The sequence below is a fragment of the Natator depressus genome, chromosome 2 (assembly GCF_965152275.1).
Source record: "Natator depressus isolate rNatDep1 chromosome 2, rNatDep2.hap1, whole genome shotgun sequence".
Classification (NCBI taxonomy): domain Eukaryota; kingdom Metazoa; phylum Chordata; order Testudines; family Cheloniidae; genus Natator; species Natator depressus.
Window position 1 is genome coordinate 131,151,592 of NC_134235.1, and position 12,371 is coordinate 131,163,962.

Sequence of the window (12,371 nt, forward strand, 5' to 3'; positions counted from 1 at the left end):
TATAGCCATATTTGAAGGAAGAAGCATTTGGCTTCTGTCAGTCATGAGCTCAAGGTCGCCTGCTGCATAGCAGCATTGAGAAGTTAACAAAATGTAAGAGTGAAAGAAGTATTTTAATGGGACTCCAACTAATCTAGGATTAAGCTCTATCGCATCATTTTAAAAGATGCATTTTTTGAAAAAAAAAATGCATTGTCTCTTTTTTCTGATGGACTATTCATCTTACACCAAGTAAAACTTAAAATCAACTAAGATGCTTGTAGCTGTGTATAATAGGAAGTGAGCATATTCAGAAGCATTTATTTGGATTTAAAATGGCATTAGCACATGACAGACTTTATATTCTGCTTATGCATAGGATATAAAGTATTTCCTGTTCACGCACTATCTCTAAACTCTCATGGAGCTCTGTATCACACATGAGAGTTTATAGCAAAATATCTCTAGGGTCAGATTCAAATATCCTTACTGATGCTAAGTAGCACTTTATACTGGTACTCATTGTGAATGTGGGTAGCTGAATCCTGACCACAGTGATTTTGATTTGCTCTCAGATAATCATCTTTTTCCTCTGAATATGTGGATTGTGGATGCCAGGCTGTCGGAGCTAAATATGAAGAATTAGTCTAAATAAACTATCAATCTTTACACCTTTATTTTTTTTTAAATTATTTAACTTTTATTACTGTTGCACCATTTATACAATTACATATAATTTCAATGCATCCATTGTACATTTTGTTTTTCATTTGTTTTCCAATGAGTGGTGTGTGGTGTCTGTGACACAGAATGGAAGAGAAACTGGAACTGCAATGAACGCAGACTTTTTCATTTCCACTGACCAATAAACAGAACTACAGGTGCACCCAACCACAGACATGCATTAACTCGTCATGAGAAATCTAGGTAGGCTAAGTAGGATGAGAATGCTGTTTACTCCCAAAAATATTTGGAGAGGAAGAAGAATTGGAGGATTGGCATTGAGAAAAATGTGGACAGCTAAGTGGGTTTGTCTGAAAGTTGGCATTCATCCACTGCATAAAAAATATATCAAAATAAGAAAGGGTGTAAATAAAAAAAAAACACCCACAGAAAATGCTGCTTTCATAAAGATCTGATTGCCTTGGCACAAGCCCAGCGGGCAGAATCAAATGCACCACTCCCAAACCCCATTACAGAACGAAAAAAAGATTTTGATACATTGGTGGAGTGCATTTACAGCAGTTCAGATACAAAAGATGTGCTGTACTTTCAGACATCCATATTTTTAAATCCTGGCAGAAAGTATATTAGATATTTCCCCACAAAAATACTATTTGGATTCTTCCCCCCTCCCTTGCTCCCTCCCAACTTGATGGGACATCCTTTTTTTTTTTTTTCCCCCTGGGCAATACATATTATTTCAGATCTGAAACAAGTTAGTATAGCTGAAAAAATTAAAAAAAAAAGAAAAAAAAAGAAAAAGAAAAAAAAGACACAGGTTGTTTTAAGTGGTTAATTTCAACAGGCTGTCCAATTTAATCTTGCACTGCTATGGTTTGATCCGAATTAGTCGCTGGAACTTCAGAAGATTTCGCTTCCTCTGGTGGGGCTGCAGGCGCTGAAGCCTTGGGAGTAGAACTAGGTGCTTCTGTTGCTGCCGGGGTCTCCTTGGAAGAAGGTGCAGCCTCGCTGCTGCTAGGTTTTGAGTCTGAAGCTGGGACCACATCACTTTTAGTTTCTTGGGCTGCAGGTGCTGCGGGAGCCTCAGTCTTTTTGGCTTCCCCTTCCTCTTTGCTCTTGTCATCTGCTTTACTAGTAGCTGTGGCTTCTGAAGGCTGGGAAACTTTTGCATCATTGCTGGGCTCAGAAGTTTTAGATGCTTCACTACTGACAGCAGGAGCAGAGGCTGAAGTCTGTTCCTCTTGCTTAGGTGCCAGTTGTTCATTGTTCTTCTGTGGCTCCACTTTTGCGTCGACAACAGCCTCTGGCTTCTCTGGTTCAGATTTCTGGACTTCTTCCTGGCTCACGGCTTTTTCTTTTTCCCCTTCTTTGTCTTCTGTCTTATTGGCAGCAACCTGGGACTCTTTATCACCCTTCTCCTCCTTGTTGTTCTCCTTCACTTCTCCGGTCTCTGTGGTTTGCTGGGCATCCTCATTCTGTTTTGGAGTCTCCTCTTCCTCGGTAGCTGCTCCCTCAGCCTTCTTGTCCTTGTCTTTAGCTTTTTCATCATTTACATTGTACCCCTTCTTCTTCTTGCTAAGTTTGCCTCCCATGTTTGGAGTTCTGCAAAAAGGAGAAAAAAAGATGGTTACCAAAAACCTCTACCTAGCCTCCCCAAAGCTAAATTACTTACTACTTCTCACACCAGCAGCTGGAAAGTTTGGGTGCTGGCTATTCCAGCAGAGAATGCAGTAACTTGATCAGTGATTAGCTACTGAACACAACGATCTACTAGAGTGCCAAACACCTATCAGGTCACTACCTGCCCTGCCCAAGAGGCCCTGCAATACTTGGGCCACCAGATCCTTAAATCATCACCCCATGAAGTCAAGAAGAATCAGCTGCTAGTGCTATTTATCCCTCCACCTTCCAATTTATGTCAAGAGGAATTGAAAAGGGAGGAAGAGGAAGCATGCAACTCTATCTTTTATGTCTCAGAAAGGTATTCAAAGGGAATAAAAGAAGAAGAGCTCAGGAGTACCATTCAAGTTAGACAAATACTAAATTTGAATCCTTACAAAGCCTAGCTGCTGTATCCATCTCTGGCTAGCACAAAAATCGACTATTACTCATTCCCTAAGAAAACTTGTTAAGGATTTACTTGTCCCCAGAAATGCTTTTAGAGGCCTTGAGAATAAAAGTGGTCACTGCTTCTCAGTGATTGAAGTGAATCTATCACATACAAAGCAACTTAACAGCAGTGATCCATACTAGGGTGCTTGGTGTAACAAAAAACACAAACAAGTAGTGCCTGTTCAGTAGCCAGATTTCACATATTAATAACTCAGCTATTTATATTTTGATGCAGAGCTAAGACCACAGGCCAAGTTTTAGCCTAAAATTTTTTATTTTATTTTTTACAGCCAAGTTATAAACTGATTCAAACTGTTTTAGAATGAAAGTGCTGACCCAACTAACAGTGACACTGAATGGATTTATGTTTTCCCTAACATAAAAGGCTGCATATACTTCACAACAATGTCCAGTGCCTTACATAGCTCATTCCCCCTAAGAAGGCAGATTTGTCCTCTGTGCATACACAGCCAGTGGGCAAAATGTGCACACAAATTCAAGTTCGATTAAGTGGACATGTCCATTAGGTTCAAAATTAAAATGGAATCAAGAATCAGGAAGGACTTTGGAATAAGGACTTACCTGGCTTATTGTGCAACTTATCCTGTTGTTCCTTCATATTGCAGCACATATGGCATGTAAGAATCTCCCACTGTTTTAATTCTGTCACATAAGGAACCTTATGAGCTGCAATACTTGGGGACAGCAGGTTGAGTTAAGAAACAGCAATACTGACAACCTGAAATACAGCAAGGCTATTACAGCTCTTCTAATAGAGAGAAATAAACCCAGTGTGGGGACTTTTTACATGCAGGTTTATATATAGTACACAATGTAATATAATCTATTTAATATGTTTAAAATGTTATCTCTCTTTCTTCCAGCTTCTCGCCAAGATTTTTAGATGTACTAGGAATTGGATCCCTAACCTGAGTCATCTTAAAGAGACAACTTTCAGAACCCCCAAGTCCCCACCCTTAGTCAGGCCCCTTTAAAATATGCCTCCAGCTGGACATGCAAAAGCAAAGACACCCAACATCACTCATCATTTCTGAAAATCTTGGCTTCTGTCAATAGGTGTGTACATCTGTATTTGATGTGAGGATTTATATCTCCTTGGTAAGGAGTAAAGACTCAAGTCTTAGCTAACAAGATCTTTAATCCTGAACTGTACATTGAAACACAAATTTGGTCTGGTTAAAACAAAGGAGAGATTGAAAGGTGATGTCATTACTAATAGGCCCCCGACTTGAAAATCCACACTTCTGTCTGAAAAATATTTACCCACTATTGTTACTACTATTGCAACCTGGAGATCATCATAAATGAAAGATTAGAGGCAGGAAATTCTCACTTTCAGTTTTATATTTAGAAGACAGTGAACAATCAACTGTACTGTCAAATATATGTTCCCTTTCAGAGTTTCCTCTGTAGAGTCAAATTACTAAGTTTCCCTTGCTTGGGTGGTTCTTTCACACAGCTATAGGGAGAAAAAAATATATGAAATTTTTCGTATCTTTACATTCACAGTTATTAGAGAAAGTCAGGGGCAGATATAATATCAGGAATTACTCTTAAGCCATTTTTAAAAAGTGACTAGCTTTCAAGTTGACTATGTCCCTTTAACATCTTAGTCTTCCTGAAATTCCTTTTACAAAAATCTAATTTAATTTGCACCACCTATACTCTTTTTGTATTTCTCCTAGCTTGGGAAATGAAGACAACCTAGAAAAAAATGAAAGTGAAACTGACTAGTCAAATTCTATTCTAGCGCAATCCCGCAATGTTTATATTGTAAAGACTACAAAATGTTGTTTCCTTGACATCTTTCTATTAGCATTTTACGGCAAACACAAATCTAATTTTAGGGCAGAAGTTGAACTGTGAGTGTCCCTTTAAGATACAACAGCACTCTATATCAAATTTTTAGTAAAATAGTGATATCAACTGGGGCAGGAGGGGAGGGGGGAGAGAAATAATCCATTCCATCCTTCTGCATGGTAGCCAAGATATCCATCATACATTCAAGTTGCACACCATCTGGTGATGTTCTACCTATTTCCTATCAGATTTTGAAATGCAACCCCCATTAATTAGTACATTACTTGACAAGTAGCACTGATGTGCCATTTCAGTCCTCATTTCTTTGGATTAGCATATTACCACTGATCGCGATGGAGACCATTTGTTTTCAGCAGCCTGGACAAGGGACCTTTCTGCCGAGGTAGATTTCCTGCTGCTGTATCAACAAGGCATATGCATAGTCTAACAGTGGCTCCCCTGCATATGTTCAGTTGAAATTGGAAATTATGATCAACAGTGACCTTTCAGGTCTCAAACCTCAAACAGGAGAGTAATCACAAGGAAACTATTTATGTGGTAATGGGGAAATGTGGAGTCCTGCAATGGTAATGGATCTTAAAAGCCTTATGCTCAGAAATAATATGCTATTCTCAAAATGATTGAAAAGTGAACCACTGTAAAAGGGATTCTAACCCTAGGTGAACGATACTGGAGGATTCCAAGGACTACTTTTGTTGAAGGAAGTTCAACCTCTTAGTTGTTTAAAGAAAGGCCAAGGACTTTGTTTGCTGTCTAATATCATGGCCTCCCCAATTCTCACTACTTATTAGTCTAGTCCATTGATTTCAACTCCAGCACTTCTTATAGGAACAAAAGGCGGTTTACCCACTCGTACAACTGGTGAGTTTCAGAGGGTTTCTGCAATTCAGCAGGAACAGAGATTTATACCAGAGCTGTGTGCACTTTCGGATTTCCAATCCCTAACTAAGCCTCTATTTGTTTTCCAATACTAGTGCCCAAATACCATGAGCCTAATTTTATTTGCTGCGCCTTCTGTATTTTTCCAGATTTTACTATAACATGTATGGCAATTCACCAACCTTGCTTTTTTAATATAAATTATTTTGCTCTGAATACTGCTAGTCACAAAATGCTCTAGGGTAGAAGTCCTTCAAGAAGGAGAAATACATGCTTAAAAGAGAAATGCATGTTCAAGAACCTATGAAATAGATTTTATTTGTTCTGATGCATTTTCTGTGTGATTCCTGTGCCCCAGATTTACCTGAAGTCATTTGGTATTATGTATTAGGACAGAAAGGTGGGGGAAAGATGTACAAACTATTTTCAGATCTATTTATAGATGCTTAAGAGTTAAAAATGGACTGCTACTTTCTAGCCTTGAGAATAAGGTAACCAAGGCAGACAAGGGTTTTTTTTAAAAAAAAAAGACAGACCACTCTGGAACTTGTAGGCCAGCTTATCTGACAACTGTTTCCTAAGCTAGTAGGTGTTGCTACCAGTCATGCAATAACTATCATTTACTTAACTGAAAGTGCTGCATGAAGATCACTCATCCTCTCAGTAAGTTTTCCAGTTGCTTTGTTTCTATTCACTTTATAACCAAATGGACTGTTGCTTTTCCTCTCCTGGCTTATCAGGCTATAACGAAAAATGAGGACATAGGACCCATCAGTGCTACCAAGGACGTGTATTTGTGCTGTAGGTAAAGATGGGATTTGATGTTCTTCTCCCCAACCCATCCCACCTTCCAGTCAATCTCTCTTTCTCTCTCTGATTTCCTCCTCCAGAAGTGGGTCCTTATTTCTGTTACCATTGTCTGAAGTGGGTGCTATCATCCTCAGAACCCTTACCACCAGTTCTAGCCATGCTTCAGAGAAGGCTCTCAGTATCTAGTGTAAAGAATCCTGGGGTCCACCAGACACAAAGGACTCCTGCTGCACATAACAGAATATTAAAAGTTTGGAGCAGGAACCAGATGGGAAGAAACTTAGGAAGCAGAATTCAAGACTGGTCTGTTCGTAAGAGACTACGGCAGTCACAAGCACTAGTACAGAGCCCATGATGTCTGGTGCCATGTAACCATGTGTCTAATGTATATAAAAGGTTCCCTCTTGAGACCATTCCCATAGAGTATTGTACTATTGAAGGGTCAAATACCAGCTTTAATATCCACATTTGGGTCAATTCAAACCAAAGGCAAAAAAGATTCCTTAAATATACCCAAAATATTTATAATATTTATTCCAAATTTTACCTCAGATCTTAAATTTAATAACATAACAAGGTTTGCTTTATTTTTGGCCTCCACACAGAGTTCCTTCTGCTATGAGAGAGAAAAGGAGGAGAAAAGACTCATTTATGGAAATAACGCTGGTTTTAGTGATGTAGTCTCATTACGAGAACCAGGAGCAAGAGATAGCCCTTTGTACTGGTATTGTTTTCATGGTTAGGTAAAGAAAATGGTGAATGTTCAGAGTCACATTCATAGCATCCATTGACCTAAGTGGGGGCTATGGGTGCTCAGTGCTGCTGAAAGTCTGGCCACTTACGCGATTCCTAAATGTGGGTTTGAGTGCCTAAATTTAGGCAACCAGGTTCAAAAATCTAGGCCCAACTGACTACACTGAAAAATGTGCCACATGACATTATGGAAAGAAAAAACGTAATCTATTTTAAAGAATAATCTATTAAATCATGTTGACTCAAAGATCAAAGCCATCCCAAATGAAAGGTGGGAGAAAGCTGATGCACATGTACATGTAGAGGCCTTTGCCCTGCACTTTCCAGTGTGCCAACTGTGTAGCCCATTTGGTTTTGTTTAATTTTCCAATTTCAAAAGAATGAGAAAAATATGGAGAGCTACATTCAATGCAAGTAAGTTTATTATGGAGAACTTGAATGGTGGTGGCATCCACAATAAGCTAAACACGGTCTATGTATCGGGGAAGATAGTCCTTGAAGAGTTTACAAATCTACAGTGGTTAATATCATAACTGCTTGAGCTAGAGTTGATAGATATGGGCCTCAAAATCCATGTTTGGATCAAAACACTCCCAAAACTTTCAGGGGAACACAAAATCCAAAGTTTAGTTTTTGAACTGTCTCTAGCTGTTGCCAATTGACTGTGGTGAAATTTTAATTTGTGTAATCAAACACTCTCAAAGAGAAGGCCAGTTTGTATTGTTGTGAAGAGGTCCCCTGAATTTCGATGGCTGTGCTCTTCCATTGCTGGAGAGAAACAGGAAAAGCAAAGTGGTATATTGGCTGTTTCTGTATGAGTAGCTAACAGCAATGATTTTCTGAGGTTCCAAAGCAGTAGTTCAGCCAAGTAGAGTGAACTGAAAGACTTACAAGCTGCAATGGAGATAAAAAGCATTTCAATCCATTCAGAATTATTTCACTGGAGTGTTCATCCAAAGGTAGAGGAAACATTAAGAAAGAAAAAACAGCCCGTACGCAGATATTATAATGAAGATGTTCTAAAAGAAGATCAGTATATATGTATAGGCTTTATTCAACTCCTTCTAAAAGCTTCTTGGGCCAGACTTTTAAAAATCTGGGACCTTGTTCTCTGCATTAAAAGTATTCACCCTGAAGTTTTCTATCACTCCCAGAAAGTAGCACCAGAATTAAGTATCCTTCACAGTTTATTTTTTTTAAAAAATCACACACACACACACACACACACACACACACTCTACATCAGTGGTTCGCAAACTAGGGGTGCCACCTGTTCAGGGAAAGCCCCTCGTGGGCCAGGCCAGTTTGTTTACCTGCTGCATCCGCAGGTTGGGCCGATCGCAGCTCCCACTGGTCACGGTTTGCCGTCCCAGGACAATGGGGTCTGCGGGAAGCTGTGGCCAGCACGTCCCTCGGCCCGCACTGCTTCCCGCAGCCCCCATTGGCTGAGAACGGCGAACCGCCGCCACGGGGAGCTGCGATCAGCTGAACCTGCAGATGCGGCAGGTAAATAAAGCAGCCTGGCCTACCAGGGGCTTTCCCTGAACAAGCAGTGCCCCTAGTTTGGGAACCACTGCACTACCACTGTCAAACACTCCCCCAGGATGGAATATACATGATTAGCTGGATGCCTAGGATGACAGCATCACAAATGTTAAATCTAAGATCATGGATTACAGTAATGTATTCACAGAATAGAATTAAAAAATTCAACTGGTCTTTAAATAGGCCAATATAACAGATGCTGGAAAAAAGTACAGTATAAAAATCTGACTGCAGTTTTAAAAAGTCATAATTAAATTGTGCCTCTATAATGAAATTGCATCCTTCTGAAAAAAGTCAATAGAACTAGCTCTTTATATAACTATCTGTCTAAGGGTTTCATCTATAAAAGTTATTACTTCCTGTATACACATACATATTTTATATAAAGCATCATTTAGTAAAAGCCTTCACATTGCAGCAAAGGGTCAGCTCATTTAATAAGGGATCAGACTAGGACTGACCATTACCAACATCCTTAACAGAGAGAACTGTACATTTCCAGGATGAATGGAAGGCTAGAAAGACTACAGGCTGGAAAGGCTATGACCCCATAAACTAAGAGTCTGCTTCTGAGAAGAAACTACGCACCCAGAGTTCCCACTCAACTTCAGTGGGAGTGTGTGGTGCTCAGCATTGCCAAAAATTAAGCCCCAAACCCCACTTCAGGAAAGCACTTAAGAATATACTTAAATCCCATTGAAGTCCATGGGACTTAAGCATGTGCTTAAGTAACTGAGGCCTAAACTAGCACATTTGGCATATCGTAAAAGAATGGAAGTAAGCTTCAAGAGATTTGGAGGAAGTAACTGGTCAGTCTCAGTCATACCAACTACAAAAATCAGCTGCCAAGCTACCTCAGCATCAGCTTCTTCCCATCTCATTCCCAGCTTTAAGTACTGTACAACAAAAGTCTATAATTCAAAGCAGAGTTTCAACATTGCAAAAAAAATAGATAGGTACCCTTCCTCCAGGTTACCCAGCTGACTGCCATTTAATAAAGGCATTGCAACAAACTGTAAGTAATCAAACATTGATGGAGCTCAGTAATTCAATGACTTGCTGTATTCATGTTTTTTAGAAAAAGCCACAGATGTTTAACATAGAAAAGTGTGCGTATTAAGAACTTAGTTCTAGTGTTTCAAGCATTTAGTCAAGTAGAGTTACATATACATTTAGGGCCAGATTTTCACGAGTACCTCAGCACCCAACAGCTCCCACTAAACAATGGATGCTGCACACTTTTGGAAATTGGGATTCTGATGGTCTACTTCCATTGCAATAGAAAAAAAATTTTTACTAACTTGTGGTTTCACAAGGTATACAACAAAACCTAGGTTAAAGTACCAATGAGTCTTTCTGAAATTCCCACCACCACCACTAGTACAGGGAGGTGAAGTGGCTAGTCCAAAGTCAACAGAAGTCTGTCAGACTCCCAGTCCTGATCCTTAGCCAAAAGCCAATGGTTCCCCGCCCAATCACCCTTATGCTAACCCTGACCTAACGGCTTAACGTGATGGACATGAAAAAGGGGGCCCTAGCTCAAATGCAGGCTTCTTAAGACAAAGACATTAAGCGGCTTTGGGAAATTTTAGTTGTCAAAGTCTGGAGGTATATGACCAAATTATGCTCTTATTACATTGATGTACATATGAAATAAATCCATCATCAGTGGAGTTAATTACATGGATGTAACAGAACAAAAGGTGGCCAGCAGTCTCCAGATGCCTCAAATTGTTCAATTTAGGTCCTTAAAATCTAGCAATTGCATTTGTTTATTGCAGTAGGAAATAGGATAATAAAATGAGAGATTCTTGACTCTGGCCATCATTGAGTAAAGGGTCAGCCTGTTTCTTATACTGACCACAAAGATCTTTTTTGCACTTCCTCAGGCTGCAAACACTCCTGCCACTGGTACTCTCTCCCCTCTTCCTCATGGGCACTGTTTCAAAAACGTCATGAATTTCCAGGTCTGGAAAGGAACTGTATAGTAAAGAGGAGATATCCCTTAAAATACAAAAGCAGTGGTCACCTAATTTCCCACATGCCATTCTAAGCAGATATAGGCCATCTTTTGTTCCTTATTGAAGCTGACATTGTTTGTTTGTTTTTTCCCATGTGCAAGCCAACGTGGCACTACCATCAGGTAGTATCTCAAGACTAGGTGTTTAGCTCTCAGATGGATACATTTCACTCTTACTTCTCTCCTTGTTGTCTTCCCCCATAATTTTTAAAAATACAGCTCCCATTAATTCTTGAAGGTAATTTAGTATTCCACTAGCCCCCAGACTGACACACTGCAATACATTTAATTTCTTCTGAAAAATACCAACAGAATAGCCAGTGCAGGGTCATGTAATCCCTTGCAGATTATGGAAAAGGCTGTGTGAGGATTTATTTGGATATGGCCAAAAAGATTCTGTTAAGAGCTATTCTAAATTCATGGAGATGTTATTACTACCAGACAAAAGCAAGGTGACAATGACCCATATAAAAAAATTACAATATGTAAGAAATGGAATATCAGAAGTTCTGATTCTTGAAACTCTGCATTTGATAGTTGGGGCCTATTGTCAATAATTTGCCAAGTTCTATTAGTCCAAACACAACATCTCTTCATATAACAATATCCACAAGGTATTGAATAACCAGTCCAACTAGGAATGGACAATTATAGCTAGAACCAAAATAAAAAACCCACACACGTGGCAAAACTATCAGTATTGTGAGAACAAGTCAAAAAGGAAAAAAAATGCATGAGATATTTTCTAGATTTACTTGAAATACTTGATCTCAGATAGTTGTTGATACAGTAATGAAAAATAGGTGAGGAATCTATTATTCAAAGAACAGAGATGAAACGCTGTCTCAGGGCCAGCAGATTCATTAAAAACAGTAGACTTGCCAAAATGACCAAATCTAATTAGCGCCAAACTGAAATCACATGTAATCTGCTTGAATGAGTCATGTTCATCGCCATGTCTGGAGGAAGCCAGCCAGCTAGAGAGTATTCGGATAAAATATAATTGATCAACTAAGTGACTGAAATATTTCAAGATATACTGATCATGTGTGTTACTTCTATATTAAGCGTTGGAGTGGAATTAAATTGGTTAAATATACATATGTATTTCAGATTACAGTAGCCTTGGCTCAAATAGCAATATTCTTCAAGCCTTGCTAATAGGTTGTTCTGCTCCATGTAACATGGCTTGTTGGCCTAATGCTGCAAGGTCGTTTAGTTTTCCCAACATCGTTCACATTTCAGGAGGCGTTTTAATGCAACAGCTGAATATTGTAGCCCGTATGTTCACTGAAGACATAATATACTTGGCATCCGACACTCAAACTATTTTGGTCTTAGGAGAAGCCATAGAAACAAGCATGTTTGATTCTATCAGAGGAAACCAAAAGCTCAACGTGTTTGATTTTGTGGTTTCATATTATTTGTCACCTTGTATTCAAGTCATATTAGTGTGGTACTGTACAGCCTGGGCCCTGTTTACTCTGATCACATCATTTTTTGCAGAATCCACAACTTGTTGTAGAATTGTTGTAGAACCCATCATTTTTTACTATCGTTTATTTTTTGGACCAGGACCAAATTGTGATAGATGTTACACAAACAATAAAAAACAATCCCTGCCTCAAAGAGCTTAAAATCCAGGTATAAAACAAAAACAGAAGGATTACAGAGGGGTAAAATGAAGCAATGAGACTATATTGGTCAGCATGATACACGGTGGTCTTGAGAAAAAGGTTATGTTTCT

The 12,371-nt window shown here is 39.1% G+C and overlaps 1 protein-coding gene across 4 annotated transcripts in view; it reads right to left on the bottom strand.

Moving 5' to 3' along the window:
- Positions 1 to 1,357: 1,357 nt before the first annotated feature.
- The window catches only part of BASP1 (brain abundant membrane attached signal protein 1), a 72,870-nt gene continuing 61,856 nt past the window's right edge, over positions 1,358 to 12,371 (bottom strand). For 3 of the 4 annotated variants that reach the window (XM_074945007.1, XM_074945008.1, XM_074945005.1), the window contains exon 2: positions 1,358 to 2,265. In XM_074945007.1, coding sequence (XP_074801108.1) covers positions 1,518 to 2,255 — 738 coding nt within the window. In that variant the 5' untranslated portion in view covers positions 2,256 to 2,265 and the 3' untranslated portion in view covers positions 1,358 to 1,517. Of the gene's footprint in view, positions 2,266 to 6,125; positions 6,238 to 12,371 lie in introns of all 4 variants that reach the window. The other variant, XM_074945006.1, reaches the window with a different exon arrangement.